The sequence below is a fragment of the Oncorhynchus kisutch genome, linkage group LG4 (genome assembly GCF_002021735.2).
Source record: "Oncorhynchus kisutch isolate 150728-3 linkage group LG4, Okis_V2, whole genome shotgun sequence".
In the NCBI taxonomy this organism is placed as follows: Eukaryota; Metazoa; Chordata; class Actinopteri; order Salmoniformes; family Salmonidae; genus Oncorhynchus; species Oncorhynchus kisutch.
In genome coordinates this window covers 61679356-61703158 of record NC_034177.2, presented here as the reverse complement: position 1 = coordinate 61703158, position 23803 = coordinate 61679356, and the positions used below count along the sequence as shown (strand labels likewise).

At 42.4% G+C, this 23803-nt stretch overlaps 1 protein-coding gene across 1 annotated transcript in view; it reads right to left on the bottom strand.

The window, feature by feature from the left end:
- The window catches only part of dntt (deoxynucleotidyltransferase, terminal), a 142869-nt gene that overhangs the window by 88025 nt on the left and 31041 nt on the right, over nt 1–23803 (bottom strand). Inside the window, exon 4 of the mRNA XM_020479920.2 lies at nt 8664–8834. Coding sequence (XP_020335509.1) covers nt 8664–8834 — 171 coding nt within the window. The remainder of the gene's footprint in view (nt 1–8663; nt 8835–23803) is intronic.

The window sequence follows — 23803 nt, the reverse complement described above, 5'->3', positions numbered from 1 at the left end:
CATTCATCAGTAATAAGGTCCTCAATCAGCTTTCTGAATTACACCAGAGGCACCAGAACATCACATTCATCAGTAATAAGGTCCTCAATCAGCTTTCTGAATTACACCAGAGGCACCAGAACATCACATTCATCAGTAATAAGGTCCTTAATCAGCTTTCTGAATTGCCCCAGAGGCACCAGAATATCACATTCATCAGTAATAAGGTCCTCAATCAGCTTTCTGAATTACCCCAGAGGCACCAGAACATCACATTCATCAGTAATAAGGTCCTCAATCAGCTTTCTGAATTACACCAGAGGCACCAGAACATCACATTCATCAGTAATAAGGTCCTCAATCAGCTTTCTGAATCGCCCCAGAGGCACCAGAACATCACATCCATCAGTCATAAGGTCCTCAATCAGCTTTATGAATCGCCCCAAAGGCACCAGAACATCACTTTCACCAGTAATAAGGTTCTCAATCAGCTTTCTGAATTTCCCTTGAGGCACCAAAACATCAAATTTAACAACATTTTGAAGATCTGTAGCTTATTTGTGGAACAGAAAACTAAAAGCTTATTTCCTAAAATGAATTTCCAGAGTTAGCCATCCCGGAGGCCAGACATGGTAACTCATAAGTCTAAAGTTTAGTAGTAATTTATTAAGGTAGGTACAGTGGGAGTTTTTGTAAAAGGGTTTTAAACATGAAAACATAGCAATGTATCAACCTACGTGACATCAAAGAGGGCCAACCAACTTTCTGGTAGAGAATGCAGTGATGAGTACTAAAACACAGTCCAGGACTGGAAAATCGACTGAATAATCTGCTTTCTACTATTTAGCGAGAGGCAGGTCCTATTTCTATAGAAGAAGCCCATTTTAATTCTCAGCTTATTAACTAACTCATCAATATGCTTTTTAAAAAGTCAGCTTTTCATCTATCCAGATGCCCAGATATTTGTACGCAAGGACATGATCAACATGGACACCATCCAAAGATGTTTAAATCATCAAGAGTTATTTATATGAGCTATAGATCTCTAAATATACAGTGCCTTCAGAAAGTATTCATACCCCTTGACGTATTCCACATTTTGTTGGTTTACAGCCTGAATTCAAAATGAATTAAATGTTTTTTTCCCACTCATCTACACACAATACCCCATATTGAGAAAATTAAAACATGTTTTTATAAATGTTAGCAAATGTATTGAAAATGAAATACAGAAAAATTACATTTACAGACGTATTCACACCCCTGAGTCAAAACTTTATACAATCACCTTTGGCAGCGATTACAAATGTGAGTCTTTCTGGGTAAGTCTCTTAAGAGCTTTCCACACATGGATTGTGCAACTTTTGCCCATCATTATAAAAAAAAATATTCAAGCTCTTTCAAATTGGTTGTTGATCGTTGCTACACAACCATTCAGGACTTGCGATAGATTTTCAAGTAGATCTTTAGAGTCTATTGACGAACCCCATCAGATTCTGTCCACCCTTAAGAGTCTATTGACGCACCTGTGTGTCAATCTACAATGGTGTTTGTCAGACCGTGAAACATCCCGAAAATCGCTCTTCTCACGAAAACGTCTGTAGCATCCCAACGGTTTGGGCTACAAACTATTATGACCACTCTATGGAAAGGGGAGACAAGTGTCACAAGACTCATCTGAAGGTAACCCATACGAACGAATGGAAGTATGGAGGTAGTTGTGTGGCAACAAAACTAAAGGGTTAAATACGTGTAAAAAAACAAACATATTTCCTGAGCTTTCTTAAATCTCCTAGGTGTAGAATCAATCAATCAAATGTATTTATAAAGCCCATTTTACATCAGCAGATGTCACAAAGTGCTATAGAGAAACCCAGCATAAAAACCCAAACAGCAAACAATAGAGATGTTGAAGTACGGTGGCTAGGAAAAACTCCCTAAGAAAGGCAGGAACAGAGGAAGAAACCTAGAGTTGAACCAGGCTCTGAGGGGTGGCCATTCCTCTTCTGGCTGTGCCGAGTGGAAAGTACATGGCCATAAGAGTACATGGCCATTTAAAGCCAGATTGTTCTTCAAGATGTTCAAACATTCATAGATGACCAGCAGGGTCAAATAACAAAAACAGCAGTTGTAGAGGGTGGAACAGGTCAGTACCTCAGGAGTAAATGTCAGTTGGCTTTTCATAGCTGATCATTCAGAGGTCGACCCTTCAAAACCTTATTCCTTATCATTTATTTTTTGAATGTCTTTCTTGCCATTTATGAATGTGTTATTCAATGCGTTGCAATTGGCTATAGTAGTAAAGGCCAAATTCAAACATCATTCTCAATCAGGGACAGCTGTCTATCGTTGTCTCTGATTGGGAATCATACTTAGGCAGCCTTTCCCCTTTGTTATTTGTGGGAAGTTGACTTTGTTAGAGGCATTATAGCCGAAGTTAAGCTTCAAGGTCGTTTCCTTGTTTTGTTGGCGACATTCATTCTATTAAAAAGGAATATGTACGCTCACAACGCTGCACTTTGGTCCACTTATTCCTTCCAGGAATACGGCCGTGACATGAATAATGCCACCATGCTCAAAGGGATATTCAATGTCTGCTTTTTTTAGCCATCTACCAATATGTGCCCTCCTCTGCAAAGCATTGGACAACATCCCTGGTTTTTGTTGATGAATCTGTATTTGTATCTCGATTGAGGGACCTAACCGATAATTGTATGTGTGGGGTACAGAGATGATGTAGTCATTCAAAAACCATATTAAACACCATTATTATACACATAGTGAGTCCATGCAACATACTATGTGACTTTTTCAGCACATTTTTACTCCTGATCTTATTTAAGCTTGCCAAAAAAAAGGGGTTGAATTCTCAAGACATATCAGCTTTTCATTTGTAATTCATTTGAAAAATGTCCAAAAACATAATTCCACTTTTACGTCATTGCGTATTGTGTGTAGTGACAGAAAACTAAATGTAATCCATTTTAAATTCAGGCTGTAACACAACAAAATGTGGAAAAAGTCAAGGGGTGTGAATACTCTGAGGGCATTGTACTTAGTTTATCCTGCATTCAAAACTCATTTGAGTTTTTTGAATTACTTATTTTCTGTAATACAATTAAGGCATACTGCAGTTATACGTACATAGCGGTATAATCGACATACAAGTGCAGTGTTGGTAATGTAAACAGTAAAAAGTACAGGGCTCAGAATTGACCCCTGCAGGACAAATGTTATTATGTCTAAAAAAAAACATATTTAACACTATCAGTAGATACACATTGAATTCTATCTGTTAAGTCATTTTTAAACCAGTTACACGTAGCCTGATCTAGGCCAATGGAGGATACCCTCTGCATTAGCAATGAGTGATCAACTGTATTGAAGGCCTTTGACAGGTTAATTAAAAGGGCAGCACAATGGTGCCTTTTATCCATACAGTTAACCACATCATTTATACCTAGGGATGCAGCAGAGATAGTCCTACGACCTGGTGTAAAGCCCAACTGATGTACATTTAGAATATATTTCAAAAATAGGAACGATTTTAGCTGAGAAGTAATCAAGGATTCTAATATTTTAGATAGGCAACTATTTAGAAATAGGGCAATAACTAATTAGGTCACAAGGGTCACCACCTTCCAAACCTTGGGGATAGTACGAGATATAATTGTAAGGTAAAAAGTATGGGTTAATGATACAGCAATCAGGGGGGCAGAGAGCTGAAGCAAAAAATGCATCAAGCATATCAGCCCCAGTGGATTTTTTACAACTTTAATCTTAAGCAAGTCATCTAGCACATCACAGGTAGTAAATTGTTGAAATGAAAACAAAGATTCACTAGAAGTCGGCGGGTTAACCTTCAAGTAAGCTAGAGACTGGCAGTGGGAAGAGCAATTGATTGACTGACCAGGGTCAATTAAACCACAGCTTCTCTCAAATAAAAAGGCTACCGAGATAAAATGACGATTAAAAGCATCACTTATCCCATTCTTCTCAGTTATGATGCCAAAGTCAGACAGAACTTGTATGCTTCAGTGCATTTACTGTCCAACATTTTGAAGGACCACAAGCAGAGTCAGAGATAGAGCTTAAAAGTAGCTTGATTTCGCTTTCTTAATCGAGATAGTAAATCTGTTTCTCAGTTGTCTAATAGATTGCCAGTACAGATTTCCTTGCTTTGGCCCAGGCGAGATTTCTTATCTCAATGAATTCAGATAGCTCTGAAGAAAACCAAAGGTTAGATCTATCTTTGACTCTGGTTAAGGGTGCCTTGAATTTTACATCACAGACAGTGTCACTAGCAAAGTACCTCCACACCATACCTCCTCCTCCATGCTTCACGGTGGGAGCCACACATGTGGAGATCATCCGTTCACTCACTCTGCGTCTCACAAAGACACAGCAGTTGGAACCAAAAAGCTCACATTTGGTCTAATCAGACCAAAGGAGAGATTTCTAATGTCCATTGCTCATGTTTCTTGGTCCAAGCAAGTCTCTTCTTATTGGTGTCATTTAGTAGTGGTTTCTTTGCAACAATTCGACTATGAAGGCCTGATTCACGCAGTCTCCTCTGAACAGTTGAAGTTGAGATGTGTCTCCTACTTGAACTCTGTGAAGCATTTATTTGGGCTGCAATCTGAGGTGCAGTTAACAATGAACTTATCCTCTGCAGCAGAGGTAACTCTGGGTCTTCCTTTCCTGTGGCTGTCCTCATGAGAGCCAGTTTCATCATTGTGCTTGATGGTTTTTGCAAATGCACTTGAAGAAACTCAAAGTTCTTGAAATTTTCCAGATTAAAATAATGATGGACTGTCGTTTCTTTTTGCTTATTTGAGCTGGTCTTGCCATAATATGTACTTGGTCTTTACCAAATTGTGATATCTTCTGTATACCTCCCCTACCTTGTCACAACTGATTGTCTCAAACTCATTAAGAAGGAAAGAACTTCCACATATTGACTTTTAACAAGGCACACCTGTTAATTGAAATGCATTCTAGGTGACTACCTCATGAAGCTGGTTGAGAGAATGCCAAGAGTGTGCAAAGCTGTCATCAAGGCAAAGGGTGGCTACTTTGAAGAATCTCAAATATAAAATATATTTTGATTAACTTTTTTGGTTATTACATGATTCCAATTTTTTTTATACCATGTCTTCACTATTATTCTTTAATGTAGAAAATAGTCAAAGTAAAGAAAAACCCTGGAATGAGTAGGTGTGTCCAAACGTTTGACTGGTACTGTACTTCAATGTCTCTTTTAATCATGTTTCCAAAAGAACCAAAATGTCAATTGTGTCCATTTTAGCCCAACCCCCTAGGATATTTAAAGCCAGAGGGGGTATTCAGCTCATTCCCATAAGAGCTAACAGGCATAGCGTTTTTGCTGCAGCTATTTGTTGAGTGAGCTGAGACTTTGCCAAGGTCCCTGGCCAACCACGTGAGAGCATTTCAGACGGAGCATTCGACAGACCTACCCCAAGCTGCTGGATACAGGGGGTGGGGCGGGAACTGGGTGAGCAGTGTTGGCAGAGCTCAGTCCACCCTGACGAAATTCTTGCCAACTGAGTGGAACTACTGTAGGGGACCGGATTTTCTTCCGATGCTCCATTCTGGGTGTGCACAGGAGCCTTGCTGTGGCTTCTGTTGCAGGGTTGGGACTGCCGTTCGGGACAGGAGTGTTCCAGGCCTATCCTGGGGATGGGAGTAGGGAGGGTAACCAGAACTAGCCTGTGAGAGAGGCTGTGTGGGAATTGAGGAGGGTGGTATGGAGGGTTGTGGCACTGGGAAAGCTCCAAACCCTCAGCATATGAGGGCAGATTATATGAATGATACATGTATCTCAGTTGGTAGAGCATGACGCTTGTAACGGCAGGGTAGTGGGTTCCATTTGGTTCGCTTTGGATAAAAGCATCTGCTAAATGGCTGTGTGACTGATACATGGTGTTGACTGCATCATGTAGTGCACTATCCTCAACAGTATTTTGCCAGACCCTAGGTTGTGGTCGGTGCTGTGTAGAGCTGGGCTGAGTTGAGGTGGGCCTGGTCTGGGGCAGTGTTCCTGGCTGTTCTCCAGTCTCTGTGAAGCACCACCGGAGGCATGTCTAAAGGAGTGTCCAACTTGTCTCAGGAAGTTGTTAGCTGGTCTGCTGCTCCTATGGGGTGAGGTGGACTGGCCACCCAGAGAAACAGACTCTTTGAACAAGTGTGTATTATCATACAGTCAGTCCAGAATAAGGGTGGGATGGTAGACCGATTTTATATTTGGCCATTTAGCACAATCCCGGGAGAGGCTGGCATTTAATACTTTCGATAGTGGCAGGGTGAAAATCTCTCCTCCGGGAGAAAGATGGACATTACAATCCTGGCATCTGGGAAGGTGGTAGAGAACCTCTCCACCACCCTTGAAAAGTGATGTGGCCACCTTTTCCTGCTGAGCATGCAGGTCATTGGTTCCAGTATGCACAATGACAAGGCTCGGTGAGCCAAGCTGGGCCACTGTCAGGAGCTGCATGGGTCTGTAAGATGTGGGGCACCACAACTTAGCCACCACCCTATTTAAAAAAAAGTTAATGCTCATTCATTCATTTTCCAATGGAGTCCATCGTCAAAACAATGTCAGGCTTCTTCTCAAGCCTGTGGAGGATGGCAGGAGTGGGAGCAATCACAGGCCGTGAGACTGGGGTGGATGGGGTCAGCTGGGTTGGTGGATAGGTTGATTGGGTTGGCTGAATGTTTGGGACAGTTGATGGGTCCTTGTTCAACAGTTTGCTGGGTTCTAGGTTTTTACTGGACTCTTTAAGGACTAATTCCTGCCTTAGGTCCTGGAGATGGCTTATATTGACTTTGGTGGACAGCTCCTCTCGTATTCTGCGTACTTCTGTCCTGAGAGACTGGTTGTCCTCCTCAATGCACCTGATAGCATAATGTAACTAACGCATTTCATCCCTATGCTGCCGCACCAGGCTGATCTCCTCTTCTGAAATGCTGTGATACTGCAAGTGTCACATGTAAGAGTGGCATGCTGAGATCTATGTCTCCTGCCAAAAGGGGAAGGAGAGGGACAACATCCTGGGACAAAAAGGAAGTGGACGCTGTTGTAGGCAGTTTTGGTGGAGAGGTTTTGAGTTTGGTAAATGGACAAATGTATCCAGACTAGCCTCCGAAACTTGAACCATCACAGTGCCGTAATTATAATATTAATGTTAAATTTGGGGGTGGAATCAATGTGTAATTGCCTCATTGTTCAATTTTCTGACATTTTAAGTGCATTATTGGCCTTGTGAAGAGCGGTGTGCCAAGCATTGGGATCATCTGTGTAGAACAGAAGGTCTCCTTTGATTTCCTTGTTCGCTTTTAGGATGAAGTCTACCCTCAACTGTTCACATATAATATATATATATATTTTTAAATGCAATTTAAGGAGGAGCTCTTCCTAAGTGCTGCTGCTCATGGAATTTGTTGCTAGGAGTACTTAAAGTACCCCTCTGATACTCATTTCCATTCCTATTATAGAAATAATAGCTTTGGTATAGTAAAGCATCGGATTAATTCCAGTTTTATAGCTGTAATGAAAAGCTCAGGGTGTAATTTTACACAGCTCCGACTGTTTGTTTTGAACAGGCTTTGTTCCCGGGCCTAATAGTGTTCTCATCTCCAGGGAGCACAACTCATTTGCTGGTCACATTTTAACTGTCTCCATATCACGTTTATCAAAGATGTAAAAGCAGTAGGCACCAAGGCGCTGCTTAGGGTGTAGGATGAAAACTCCAAACAACATCACAGTTATGTAATAGTAGCATCATTGGACATCTCAGAGGACACAACTATCGGAGAAGCGTTTATTTTAAAAACTTTGAGGTTGTTCTGTTGTAATTTGATGTCATCTGCTTCAACTCTGTTTCGACTGTGTGCGTGTGTGTGTGTGTGTGTGTGTGTGTGTGTGTGTGTGTGTGTGTGTGTGTGTGTGTGTGTGTGTGTGTGTGTGTGTGTGTGTGTGTGTATGAAAAAAGACTACAAAGCAGTATTTTGGTTTACTTGACTATTTTAACAACGAACAGCAGCTAAAGCAGAGTAGTCATTTCTGCATTGAGTCCACTGCTCAACACAGGAGGTTGGTGGCACCTTAATTGGGGAGAACAGGCTCATGGTAATATCTGGTGCGGAATCAGTGAAATGGTATCAAATACATCAAACACATGGTTTCCAGGTGTTCGATGAAATTCCATTTGCTCCGTTCCGGCCATTATTATGAGCCGTCCTCCCCTCAGCAGACTCCACTGCTGCATCTCCCCACTGGTTTTCAACCCTCAAGCCAAGGCCAAACCTCATCAAGCTCAGGGATACTGCTCTGACTTACTTTCTCATTGGGGTGCACACACACACACACACACACACACCAATTGTTCATCACTACAACGGCCTCAGCGCTCGCTAAGCTACTATTTAATCTCAGTGGGTCTTTACATTTTCCCCCTCTAATGTTCACTCAACAATACTCAACTCAGCGGTTGCTTACTGAGTGTCACTCCAATGTCCACGGACATGTGAAACGTTTGGGCTTCACTCTGCTTATTTTACACTGGGGGGATGTGTGTGTGTGTGTGTGTGTGTGTGTGTGTGTGTGTGTGTGTGTGTGTGTGTGTGTGTGTGTGTCTGAATTTATGCAGTGGAGCTGATGTTACCTCCATGACAGCCTTGGTGTGCTCACCGAGGCAGGGGAGGCCCTGGATGGCCCCCAGACAGTGCACTGCTGATGGCAGACTCTTCAGGACTGAGGCTGCTCGCCGGAATGCCAGACATGGACCCTTACTTTCATTGAACTCAGAATTCTCCGCCAGCTCCTCCAACACATCCTAAAGAGGAGGGGAAGGGGGAGGGAGAAAAAAGAGAGAGAAATAGAGAGAGAGGAGAGAAAGAGAGAGAGGCACAATGAAAGGAGAGGGAAATATAAATATGTAAATGAGAAACAAAAGATGGAAAATGAAACACAAAATAATTGCAGTATGAGGTCAGAGAAACATAGGGAAAGGAGAGAAAATAAACCCAATTGAGACATAGTGTGAGGAAAGAGAGAGAGAGAGAAAGAGAGAGAAACAAACAGAGAGAGAGAGAAAGAGAGAGAGAGAGAGAGCGAGAGAGATGTGTCAGGTGTGCAATCACACGTCAGATGCATTGACCTGTGGTGGCAGTTAGACAGGGATCGGAGCACACAATCCCCCTCTCCCTCTCTCCTTCCCATCTACCTCTTCCCCCCATCCATCTCTCTCCCCGCCACGGTAGACCCCGACACACAGGCCTCTTCCGTATGACCGCACAGCGATATTTGGGTCGGTGTGCGCCGGAGAGGAACCTGTCATTTTCCACTTGTTCACAACAGGCTCCCGAGGGGCCTGCGGTGCTGCTGTGGACTTTCCTCTCTGAAGCAACATGGTGGTCCAACGAAAGGAAAGAACAACTGTCAGGAGTTTTCAATTTTGGTTTTTTCAATAGAAGGATATTGCCAGGAGGGAGAGAGGGGGGGTTTTATGCATGAGCAGTCTCAGAGGACACCGTGTTCCGGGGAAGAGAAGCTTCCTTACTCACTGAGCAGTCCCAGAGGACACCATGTTCTAGAGAAGAGAAGCTTCCTTTCTGCTCTGCATTGATATACAGTACAGTAAAGTACAGACTAATGGTAAATGTAGGGATGTATATTAGGCATATTACGCAGATAGAATAAACATAAGTAGCTGATAAAAAATATGTAGGCAATTAATGACTTTTAATACAGAATGCAAAGCATATTGTAATAAAAATATAAAGAGTGGTGGCGGCTCATCTGTTAGGGGCAGTGCCCCACTTGTGTTTGGTCCAAAAAATAAGACAAAATATCTAAGAAAAAAACCTATAAAAATATATTCTAAATATATATTATATATACTGAACAAAAATATAAATGCAACATATAAAGTGCTGGTCCCATGTGTTTACATCCCTGTTAGTGAGCATTTCTCCTTTGCCAAGATAATCCATCCACCTGACAGGTGTGGCATATCAAGAAGCTGATTAAACAGCATGATCACTACACAGGTGCACTTGTACTGTGGACAATAAAAGGCCACTTTAAAATGTGCAGTTTCGTCACACAACGCCACAGATTGGAATGCAGACTGCAGGAATGTCCACCAAAGCTGTTGCCAGAGAATTTCATGTTCTTTTCTCTACCATAAGCCGGCTCCAACGTAGTTTTAGAGAATTTGGCAGTACGTCCAACCGGCCTCACAACTGCTGACCATGTGTAACCACGCCAGCCCAGGACCTCCACATCCGGCTTCTTCACCTGCAGGATTGTCTGAGACCAGCCACCCGGACAGCTGATGAAACTGAGGAGTATTTCTGTCTGTAATAAAGCCCTTTTGTGAGGAAAAACTAATTATATGAAGAGTAACTCAGTAAAATTGCGACAGTAAAGCTGTCCCCATTCTACCGTATCTGATCTCATCCTCATCAGTGGCACTTTGCGAATGGCTGAATTATCCCCCCACCCCACCCACCCCACCCACCCAGGTATTCACAAGGTGCCACTGATGAGGACGAGATCAGATAGGGTAAAATGGGGACAATTTTACTGTAGATAATCCAACCTTTAAAACAGTGTTTCTCTTCAGTAGGTCATGTTAGCAGTTGTGGCCAAGTTGGCAGGTTTCTTTTCTCCTGGTTTGGTTGAGTAGTGAGCTAGATCAGTGCAGTCACCCACAGCGTGGCCAGGCCATGGGTGATCTGTCCAGACATGCTGCTTCGGGTCAGCAGGCAAGACCGGAGCCCAGCCTGGCAGGAGACTCCACTGACCCATTTACAACACATAGCGAGAGGATGACCTCCAACACACCGACAAGTATGCGCGCACACACACACACAGGAGTTCACACGCATGCATGCACACTCACACAACATACCAACACATACACACACACACACACAGCTGGGCTCTGTTCACAGAGGGAGATAATGAGAGGATTGAGGCCTTAATTGAGAGGGGTGAGAGGGCAGGCTCCTGCTGTGGTGGGATACTCTGTCTGCACTGTAGGCCTGCCTGGAGAAGCTAGCTAGCTGGCTGTAGCAGAGGGAGCTTAGCCATAATTCACATAGAACTACCATACAGTATGGGGCAACTTTCCACTGAAGATGGGGGAAAATATCTCAGCTCCAATTGTTTGGTACAGGCATCTGCAACTTATGGCATAGGTGCCACAGCTGGCATGCAAGGGTATTTGCCTTGGCACGCCAAGCAATTTGATAAAAATGTTGCATTAGTCCCAACACTGCATTCAATATATTATTACAGTCATTTACCGTTCTCAATCTCGGAGTGGACAAGTTGTTTGCAGAGCTCACAACCCATGCTACACTTGTGAGAAACAAGTTTTGGTTTGTTTCCTTTTTGTCTTGGAGCACTCCATGTGAACATGTGTCTGGTTCTTTGTTCTGCCATTGTTGAGTATGCAAGCGTGCCTGAGCAAGCATAGAGGTACATGGCCTGCTCCCAATCTATAAAAGTGCTCATTTGGGAATGTCTGATAGTATTTCTGATTGTCTTAACTCACCACCACTAATGAGCTGCGGAGCTTCTCAAAGTAATTTTTAATTGATCTCTGTTTTTTACACCCATTGAGGATTACAATAATTCCTTCTTCATTTTATATTTTTTAAACCAAGTTTATATTTATTTTGTCATTTTTTTGTTTGGGGTGGGGGAGGGGGCTATACGGGTACATTATTAATTTCAAATTATACATTTATAAAACATGTACCAGCAGGCTGCCACTCAAAAGACAAATAACAGTAAGAAATGCAAACAGAGTATTACCAATAATACATTCAGCATAAATACAGTGCTTTGCAAAAGTATTCATCCCCCTTGGTGTTTTTCCTATTTTGTTGCATTACAACCTGTAATTTAAATAGATTTTTATTTGGATTTCATGTAAAGGACACACAAAATAGTCCAAATTGGTGTAGTGAAATGAAAAGATATATATTTAAAAATAATAATAATCATAAAAAAACAAAAAGTGGTGTGTGCATATGTATTTGGTGCAACCAATTACCTTCAGAAGTCACATAATTAGTTAAATAAAGTACACCTGTGAGCAATCTATCTGATCTGTTACATGATCTCAGTATACATACACCTGTTCTGAAAGGCCCCAGAGTATGCAACACCACTAAGCAAGGGGCACCACCAAGCAAGCAACAACATGAAGACCAAGAAGCTCTCCAAACCGGTCAGGGACAAAGTTGTGGAGAAGTACAGATCAGGGTTGGGTTATAAAACACGGAGCACAATTTAAATCCATTTTTAAAAATGGAAAGAATATGGCACCACAGCAAACCTGCCAAGAGAGGGCCGCCCACCAAAACTCACGGACCAGGCAAGGAGGGCATTAATCAGAGAGGCAACAAAGAGACCAAAGATAACAGCAGAGATGGGAGTATCTGTCCATTGGACCACTTTAAGCCGTACACTCCACAGAGCTGGGCTTTAAGGAATTGTGGCCAGAAAAAAAGCCATTGCTAAAAGAAAAAAATAAGCAAACACGTTTGGTGTTCACCAAAATGCATGTGGGAGACCCCCCAAACATATGGAAGAAGGTACTCTGGTCAGATGAGAATAAAATTGAGCTTTTTGGCTATCAAGGAAACCCAACACCTCTCATCTCCCCGAGAACACCATCCTCACAGTGAAGCATGGTGGTGGCAACATCATGCTGGGGATGTTTTTCATGGGCAGGGACTGAGAAACTGGTCAGAATTGAAGGAATGGTGGATGCCGCTAAATACAGGGAAATTCTTGAGAGAAACCTGTTTCAGTCTTCCAGAGATTTGAGACTGGGACAGAGGTTCACCTTCCAGCAGGGCAATAACTTTAAGCATACTGCTAAAGCAACACTCGAGTGGTATAAGGGGAAACATTTGAATATTTTGGAATGGCCTGGTCAAAGCCCAGACCTCAATCCAATTGAGAATCTGTGGTATGACTTAAAGATTGCTGTACACCAGAGGAACCCAATCCAACTTGAAGGTAGCTGAAGCAGTATTGCCTTGAAGAAAGGGCAACAATCCCAGTGGCTAGATGTGCCAAGCTTATAGAGACATACCACAAGAGACTTACACATGTAATTGCTGCAAAAGGTGGCTCTACAAAGTATAGAGTTTGTGAAGGTGAATAGTTATGCACGCTGAAGTTCGAATTTTTTTTTGTCTTATTTCTTGTTTGTTTCACAATAAAAAAATATTTGATATCTTAAAAAAAAAATTGGGGTCACTCTCTTTTCAATTAGTTTTCTATGGGGATCTAGATTTCCGTGGCACTTGCTTGCAGTTCCAATCGCTTCCACTGGATGTCAGTCTTTAGAAATTGGTTGACGTTTTTCCTTTGAGAAATGAAGAAGTAGAGCAGTTCAGAACGAGGGTCGAGTGAAGTGTACTGTTTGTTGTTTTCGTCCTGTATTGAACACAGTTTATCCCGTCTTAAATTGTATTGATTATTTACGTTAACATATACCTAAAATTGTATTAGCAAAGTTGTTTGAAATGTTTGGAACAAGTTTACAGGTAACTTATTAGATGTAGTCATGTTGCGCGAGTTGGAACCAGCGTTTTTATGAATCAAACGCGCCAAATAAATTGACATTTTGGAGATATAAAGACGGAATTAATCAAACAAAAGGACCATTTTTGATATTTATGGGACATATTGGATTGCCAACAAACGAAGATCTTCAAAGGTAAGGCATGAATTATATCGTTATTTCTGCGTTGTGTGTCACGCCTGGCGGGTTGAAATATGAATGTCATGTGTTTGTTTGGTGGGGTGTTATCCTCAGATAATCACATTGTTTGCTTTCGCTGTAAAGCCTTTTTGAAATCTGACATTTTTGACACGTTGGCTGGATTAACAACAAGTGTAGCTTTAATTTGGTGTATTGCATGTGTGATTTCATGAAAGTTTAGTATTTATAGTTTCACCGGATGTTGTCGAGGGGTTCCGCTAGCGGAACGTCTAGACATAACAAGTTAAACAAATCTACTTTAAAGAATGGTATACTCCTCACGCACATGGTTATTGGATAAAAAAAGAAGGCACCTGTACCATGTCAGACAGAGTTGAAATGTATTACATTTTGACTTTGCATCCCAATATTACAATTTCTATACGTCACAGAAGACATATAAAAAATGAAATATAACAACTGTTTGACATAGAAACACCAGATTTTCATCGTTTAAAAAAAAATATTTCGAAATTATGAAATTATGAAAAATATGAATTCCATTCCACCCATGAGGCCAAAGAGAGCGCTTTTGGTCGTTGACTGCAGGAAAGGGCTACAGCAACTGGGATATTATTCACTCTACTGAGGTCAGATTGAATTGATTTGAGTGTTCCGTTAATGTTTCTGGCAATAGTTTTATCTAAGGATGGACATATATCTACTCACAAGTATTTAAAATGTGAAATGATTGGGATTCCATAAATAGAGATGGAGTCCTCCATCTGGGTCTTGAGAGGCAGTAGGGCTGATTTGGTTAGATTTATTTTATAACTTGAGATGAAGCTGAATTCATTTATGAACTTCAATGCGTTTGGGAGTGATTGAAAAACATTGTCTCAATATAATAAAATATTGTTTGTGTATAAAGAGATTTTAGTGACTTTGGAGTTCCTTCAATTGATGACTTGCATTGGTCAGGGGTTCCGTGGATAATAACAATAGCAAAGGTGAAATTGGATCCCCTTGTCTACTGCTGCTAGTTATTCTGAAGGTAGCAGAGCAGATATTGTCAGCCCTTTCCTGCATTCAATGACCATAAGTGCCCGCTTTGGCCTCATGGGTGGAATGTTATTAATATATTTCATAATTTCATAATAATAAATACAGGATTTATTTTTACGACAAAAATCCGGTGTTTCTATGTCAAACAGTTGTGTTAGATTTCAGTCTTCTATGATGTATATAAAGTGTAATATTGGGATACTAACTCAAAATTGAATACATTTCAACTCTATATCTGACATGGTATAGGTATCTTCTTTTTTTAAGCCCATAACCATGTGTGTGAGGTGTATACTTTGTTTCAAAGTAGATTTGTTTAAGACTTCCAGGAACCACTCTGTGTGACCCTGATTTAGCCCACTGCAGTAAAAAGTTAATGAAATTGGAGCCAATTCCCATATGTTCCAAGACAAACCAGAGATATGACCATTCTAGTCTATCAAAAGCTTTTTCTGCATCGAGAGATAATACAGCACAAGGAGCTGTTGTTTCTGATGAAGAATTGAAGATATGTAATAGTCTACGGAGGTTATCTGAGGAGAAAGTTTTTAACAAACCTGCTTTGGTCCGTGTGGACCAATTTTGGTCTCAAGATGGGACAATAACCTTTTGGAAAACAGTTTAATATTTGTGTTTATCAAATATAGGGGGTGATAGTGAGAACACTGGGTGGCATCCTTATCATTTCTAAATAAAAGCTAAATTAGTCATATATTCACATCTCTCTCAAATGAACCTGTGTTAATCATTTCGACTAATAGTGGACCTAATTGATTCTAAACTTTAAATAGACCTCAGGAAAAATACCATCCCATCCAGGTTATTTCCATTTATTCATGATATCCAATGCCCCTTTGAGTTCATTAAGAGAGATTTGGACTTCCTCTGTTGAGAAAGGACTTTGCCTAGCTTGGTGTGGATTTACAATCAGAGGTGTACAGTTCTTTATAGAAGTTAAGTTCTGTCTTGACTTTGGAAAGAATAATAACTACCTGGTCTGAAAAGAGTGTTTGTAGAGAACACTCTTTTAAATGTTGTTAACTGCATAGTTTTCCAATTCTGATATCTTCTTTAGTAGTGATCTATTCAACCCACATGCAAATGCAGTTGCATAATGTTTTTATAAAACCTTTGGTGGCATCCCATAGAATCAACTGAATTTCTATAGATCATTATGAATTAGTGAGTTGAATGTCAAATTGATCATAGGGTGTAGGATTTTGTAGTAATGAAACGTTGAAATTGCATCTTGTGGCTCTTTTAGCACATTCTAAGATTTGCCGTTTGCAGTAGTAGTTGTGGTTGCCAGGTATCAATTTTTTTCTTTCTCCGGCTATAATGATGCCAGAAGAGAGGGCTACCATTTTATAGGCTCCCAACCAACATTGTTTGTAACTAACTTTGTACATAATGTTGCTGCTACCTTCTCTTATGACCGAAAAGAGATTCTGGACATCAGTACAGTGATTACTCACCTCGAACTAGACAAAGATATTTTCTTTAATGAGTCCGACGCGAAGGATATACTGCTTTGTCGGGACAAGGCTCAAATCCCCTTCATCAGCGTGAAGAAAATATGGAGAAAAAGGGGGATGAGGGCGGGGTGCTGTGTAAGAATTTGCAGACGAATAGGTAAACCAAAACTACCCTCAGTATTATTGGCCAATGTGCAATCATTGGAGAAAAAAACTGGACGATCTACGGTTAAGACTATCCTACCAACGGGATATTAAAAACTGTAATATCTTATGATTCACAGAGACTTGGATGAATGATGACACAGATAATATAGAGCTGGCTGGTTCATTTCCTAATTTCTACCAGCATGTCACTTGTGCAACCAGAGGAAAAAAGACCGAATTTACTCCACACACAGCGATGCATACAAAGCTCTCCCTAGCCCTCCATTTGGCAAATCTGACCATAATTCTATCCTCCTGATTCCTGCTTACAAGCAAAAACTAAAGCAGGAGGTACCAGTAACTCGCTCAATACGGAAGTGGTCAGATGATTCGGATGCTACGCTACGGGACTGTTTTGCTAGCACAGACTGGAATATGTTCCGGGATTCATCCAATGACATTGAGGAGTATACCACTTCAGTCACCGGCTTCATCAATAAGTGCATCGACTACGTCGTCCTCACAGTGACTGTAACGTGCATTTCCCAACCAGAAGCCATGGATTACAGGTAACATCTTCACCTAGCTAAAGGCCAGAGCTGCCGCTTTCAAGGAGCTTGACACTAATCCAGACGCTTATAAGAAATCCTGCTATGCCCTCAGACAAACCATCAAACAGGCAAAGCATCAGTACAGGACTAAGATTGAACCAGATGTTCCAGACAACTGTGTGATCACGATCTTCATAGCTGATGTGAGCAAGACCTTTAAAAAGGTCAACATTCACAAAGCCGCAGGGCAAGACAGATTACCAGGACAAGTACTCAAGGCATGTGCTGGCAAGTGGCAACTGGCAAGTGTCTTCACTGACATTTTCAACCTCTCCCTGACCGAGTCTGTAATACCAACATGTTTCAAACAGACCACCATAGTCCCTGTGCCCAAGAAAGCGAAGGTAACCTGCCTAAATTATTACCACCCCGTAGCACTCACGTCGGTAGCCATGAAGTGCTTTGAAAGGCTGGTCATGGCTCACATCAACACTATCATGCCAAAAACCCTATGCCCATTCCAATTTGCACACCGCCCCAACAGATCCACAGATTATGCAATCTCTATTGCACTCCACACTGCCTTTTCACACCTGGACAAAGGGAAGACCTATGTGAGAATGCTGTTCATTGACAACAGCTCAGCGTTCAACACGATAACGCCCACAAAGATCATCGCTAAGCTAAGGACCCTGGGACTAAACACCTCCCTCTGCAACTGGATCCTGAACATCCTGACGGGCCGCCCCAAGTGGTAAGGGTAGGCAACAACACATCTGCCACGCTGATCCTCAACATTGTGGCCCCTTAGGGGTGCATGCTTAGTCCCCTCCTGTACTCCCTGTTCACCCATGACTGGGTAGCCAAGCACGACTCCAACACCATCATTAAGTTTGCTGACGGCACAACAGTGGTAGGCCTGATCACCGACAGCGATGAGACAGCCGATAGGGAGGAGGTCAGAGACCTGGCAGTGTGGTGCCAGGACAACAACCTCTCTCTCAATGTGTTGTATTTGGCGCATGTAACATATAACATTTTAATTGATTTGATTAAAGAAAATGGTGTAGATTATAGTATGAAATCCATTTGTGAGAATGTTTTATGCCTGTTTGAGTAGAAAGTGTACTCTTTTGCTTTAGGATTATTGACTCGCAAGGCATCAAGGTTGAGGTTGTAATCAAATATCATATTCTGGAGAGCCTTGGTTGTATGTGGATTGTAGTTGATCTCATTAGATTTGTCTCGCATGTCCAAAATGGCATTCATGTCTGTCCCAATAACCATATGGAATTCAGGTCATTCTATCTGTTACAGAATCCCCCTTCCGAGGGCGCTGTGGGACTCATTTCCAGTGTGTGTGTTGTTGTTTATATCTCGCAGTCTAGCTACCCCTCATGTGAGAGAAATCGATCACCCCCAGCTCGGGGTTTCAGCCAATCAGACTATCTCCATGCACTCCACACTCTGTCCATGCACCGATCACACATTATCTGATTAGTCAGATGCTCATAGCTAGCCCTGCACAGGCCAGATAGGCCCATTGCATGCTCCCGCAAGGGTATAAATATTGCCCTGAGCCTGACAGTGTCATCATGGGTGGAGTTATATGCATGGGATGCGTGAACACAAAGTAAGTTGTAGTTGCTGTTTAACTTGGCTTTGTATGCATCTATAAGTTGTCATAGTAATTGATATATTATGGTGTGTATGTTTGCTGTCTCCTACTTGTAGCTCGGCTTTAGGTAACTTACCGTCATGTAAATACAGTCCTTTCTCACACTGCCGTTGTTTATTCCTTGTTAGCAAACAATGCTAGTCATTAGCCTACTCTACTATAATGTATGCTTAGATACAGTCCTTAGGTACGGTCCTTGTTATCGAGTATTGCTCTGTAATAGCCTAGTGTTTATTGCTGCAGTGTATTATCATATGTCGCCATTATAGTTCTATGCCATTACATGACATGGGTATAGCTCATTCATGTCCATTCACTACTCTGCTCTGCCAACACCAAAGAGATTTGACCAACATACAGCCTACGAGGAGGAGGTGAGGCCCCTGGCGGAGTGGTGCCAAGAAAATAACCTCTCCCTCAACCTCAACCTCTCCCTCGACCGTGGACTACAAGAGACAGCAGAGAGAGCACACCCCCATCCACATCCACATCGACGAGGCCGCAGTGGAGAAGGTGAAAAGTTTCAAGTTCTTTGGCGTACACATCGATCTGAAATGCTCCACCCACACAGAGTGTGGTGAAGAAGGCACAACAGCGCCTCGTCGACCTCAGGAGGCTGAAGAAATGTGTCTTATCCCTGCACCTTAGAGGCTGCTGCCCTATCTACATAGAGATAGAACACTGGTCACTTGGATAATGTTTTACCTATTGCATATGTATACCGTACGCTGTACTCTAGTCAATATTCTGTACATATGCTATTCTACCCATGCATTCTTCAGGTATACTATGTACTGTATTCTATCCACATACTGTCCATAATGTCTGTACATCACACCACATATTTATACTCCGGACACCGACATTGCTCGTCTAAATATTTATATTTTTCTTGAACTTTTAGATTTGTATGTATTGTTGTGCATTGTTAGATATTACTGCACTGTTGGAGCTAAGAACACAAGCATTTTGCCTCACCCACAATAACATCTGCTACACACGTGTATGCGACCATAAAAGGGTATTTGATTTGTAGCCTGTATGTGAATATTCATTGTACCTTGGAGAAGTATCCCTATGTACATCCCCATTTCCATCCCAATATTCATTTTCTCCTCCGTGTCAACAACGTTTCTGTGTGTTAACTCTTGGGATGCTTTATTCCCCTCTAACAGGGGGTGGTGTCATTGAGTCATAAACCAGTCAAATCCGTAAAGCCAGGTCGTTACCTTTCACACAAAAAAAATGTGATATTCAGAGAATAACGGAGCGTACACATTAATAAAAGGCCATTTTCTTTCCATCATGGATGCATTAAAGGAAAGTGATTCTGCCTTCTTGGTCTTAGTGCAAAGAAAGTGTTGATGTAGTTAGACCGGATAGCCATTTGATGAGCTATTTAGCAGTCTTGTTTAGCAGTCTTATGTAGAAGCTGTTCAGGGTCCTGTTGTTTCCAGAATTTGTGCACTGGTACAGCTTGCCATGTGGTAGCAGAGAGAGCAATCTATGGCTTGGGTGGCTGGAGTCTGGAGTCTGACAATTGTTTGGGCCTTCCAATAACACCGCCTGGTGTAGAGGTACTGGATGGCACGGCGCTTGGCCCCAGTCATGTATTGGGCCGTATTCATCATTATGTGTAGCGTCTTGTGGTCGGGTGCCTTGCAGTTGCCATACCAGACGGTGTTACAACCAATGGTGCAGCTGTAAAAGTTCCTGAGGATCTGAGGGGCCATGTCAAATAGTTTCAGCCTCCTGAGGGAGAAGGGACATTGCCGTGCCTTCTTCACGACAGTTCTGGTTTGAGAGGACCATGTTAAGTCCTCAGTGATGTGGACAGAGGAACTTGAAGCTCTTGGCCCTCTCCACTGCGGCCCCATCGATGGGGGTGTGCACCCCCCTCTGTTTCCTGTAGCTCATGAAAGGCCCGAAAAATTGCCTAAGCCTTCAGCCACCCGAGACATGCACTGTTCTCCATGCTCCCATCCTGCAGGTGGTACCGGTGCATGAAGGCTCAGACAAAGACTCCTAAACAGCTTCTATCCCCTGGCCTTAACTGTTAAATGGCGAACAACTGCTGGTCTCCCTCTCCCACAGACTATCCACACTAAGTATACCCATCCACAGGTCTCCACCCACCCAGACACAACCTACATGGCTGCTAAAATGATTATTGATGAGATGTATTACTCCATTACGTTGCTGTCCATTATTATTGATAGCCATTACCACTATTTATTTATACTACTACTGGTCACTATTACTCCTGTTTACATGTATATTCTACTACCAGTCACATTTAATGTATAAACCCACCTCAACCACTCCAGTACCCCTGCACATTGAATAATGTACTGGCACTGACCTAGATATACTTCTCGTGTTTCTTTAACTCACATCGTAGTTCGTGTCATTTTTATTTGTATATTTTATTCTATTTTCTATTATTATCTATACTATCATTATCACTGCATTGTTCGCAAAGAGCTCTTAAGGTAAGAATTTCACTGTACAGTTTTACACCTTGTCACGTTGGTACGAAGGATCAGGAGACAGGTGCAGGAATACGTAATAGTTTTTTTTATTCATCCCAATATACGGTGTGCCGTGTAAAGGCATGGGGGCGAAGACCAAACAAACACATAACAAAACACAGGGTAGAATCCCAAAACAAAAGAGCGAGGAGTACCTCGAATAAATAACACACACGCACAATGATTAACGCATGGGATGAGACCCATAATCATCTGTGCAATCCACAAGGGGACGAGAGCCCAAAACACCCAGCACAGGTACTCACACGCACCAACGGACATTGTAACAATAATCGACAAGACCATGGTGAACAAGGGGCACAAAAATAAAAATACAATCAGTGGGAATAGGGGCCAGGTGTGCACAATGATTCTAGTAGAATCACTTAAAAAGGAATGTAGACCTACAGAGTGGTTTTCCCACCGGCTCATGCTAAAATATTTGCTCTGTTTGTCCACTAGAAGCACTGTACAGTAACATAAGACTTCAGAGCACCATACTCATACTAACAGCTTACAGTAGGTCCTTTTGTCAGCTACATCTAATTGACATTTCACTGACGTCTCACCTAGAGCTCGAGGAGACAGATGGCTCTGTGCTGAGTCGCTACCAGCAGAGTCGTACAGAGACTGTGCTGCAGTCAGCGGGCTCCTAAAGCGCACGGCCTGCTCCTGAACCAACCTGAACAGATGAGCAGCACCAACACACCCTGGCCCTCTCATCTCCCTTGGAGGCTAGTCTGTCAGCTGTCAGGTTTCCTACCTCCAGCACAGAGCCAATGCTGGGGAGGACAGGCAAATTTGCTTTGGTCTAATTAATGAAAAGTAAAGGCTGGAGGGAGAGTTAGTTCATGCAGAGTTGATGTAGCATCCCAGTTTACCACCCAGCACTGTCTCCAATGTGTCTGAGAGGCCAAGAGTCTGTCGAGGCCAAGATAGAAAGAGCCCATAGTGAGGACTGGTTGTATTCAGTCAGACTGCTGTTTGGTACCTGCTATGTTTGTGTAAGTTGCACCTACACAGGGTGATGCAGTTGAAGATCAGTCAAGCACACTGACTGCCTTCATGCTGCTATCGACATGCTGGACAATCACCAGAGGCCGTATGATGAAAGGAAACAAAATCAAAGACCTTTAGCCCTTTATCTCTTCCTCTCTCTACCTCGATTCCTCTCCTCTCATTAGTAACAGAGACCAGTGTGTGTGTGTGTGTGTGTGTGTGTGTGTGTGTGTGTGTGTGTGTGTGTGTGTGTGTGTGTGTGTGTGTGTGTGTGTGTGTGTGTGTGTGTGTGTGTGTGTGTGTGTGTGTGTGTGTAGCGATGTCTGTGTTGCCATCAGTTTGAAAGTCGTTAATGTAGCATGTCAATCAACCGGGACACACATGTCAATATTTGGATCAGTGTGTGGCAGGCTGGGAGTAGAATTATGACTGAGGAAGATTGACTGAATGATGGAGATGAGGGGTAGGCTAGACCTGAATGAACAGGAGAGGAGATTCTGTGTGTGGGAGTGTGCACAAGCGTGTATGTATGTGAGAGAGAGAGTAAATTACAGTACAGCAACATAGGCAGTGAGATAAATTTGACCCCAATATGAAGAAACCTTGGGAAAATCCTCAGCATTATCATTAACCTACACGGGATCATTGTCCCTATACCGGGACGGTTGTTGCTAACGTGCACTAATGTGACTATGATGACGTTGTAAGTAACAGACAACTTTCCAGGACATAGACATGTCTTATATGTGCAGAAAGCTTAAAAGCTTGTGTTAATCTAACTGCACTGTCCAATTTACAGTAGCTATTACAGTGAAAAAAGACCATGCTATTGTTTGAGGAGAGTGCACAACAACAAAAACATTTTATCATGGCAACTGGTTTGATACATTCACCTCTGGTAAATAATGTACTTACGTTCAGTAATCTGTGGGTCCCAGAGATAAAATTAAGCATACTTTTGTTTGATAAATCCATTTTATATTCAAATTTGGGAACTGGGTTCTACAGTTTGAACCCCTGCTGTTTCATGCTTTTTTGACTTCAAATAAGCTTTTGACTAAATTTGGCATGAGGGTCTGCGATACAAATTGATGGAAAGTGGTTATGGGGGAAAAAACATACGACAGCAACACTGATTGACAATAAATTTCACATGCTGTTGTGCAAATGCAATAGACAACAGGTGGAAATTATAGGCAATTAGCAAGACACCCCCAATAATGGAGTGGTTCTGCAGGTGATAACCACAGACCACTTCTCAGTTCCTATGCTTCCTGGCTGAGTCTGCAACCCACACAAGTGGCTCAGGTAGTGCAGCTCATCCAGGATGGCACATCAATGCGAGCTGTGGCAAGAAGGTTTGCTGTGTCTGTCAGCGTAGTGTCCAGAGCATGGAGGCGATACCAGGAGACAGGCCAGTACATCAGGAGACGTGGAGGAGGCCTCCAGCAGGCCACAAATGTGCATGTGTCTGTTCAAACGGTCAGAAACAGACTCCCTGAGGGTGGTATGAGGGCCCGACGTCCACAGGTGGGGGTTGTGCTTACAGCCCAACACCGTGCAGGATGTTTGGCATTTGCCAGAGAACACCAAGATTGGCAAATTCGCCACTGGCGCCCTGTGC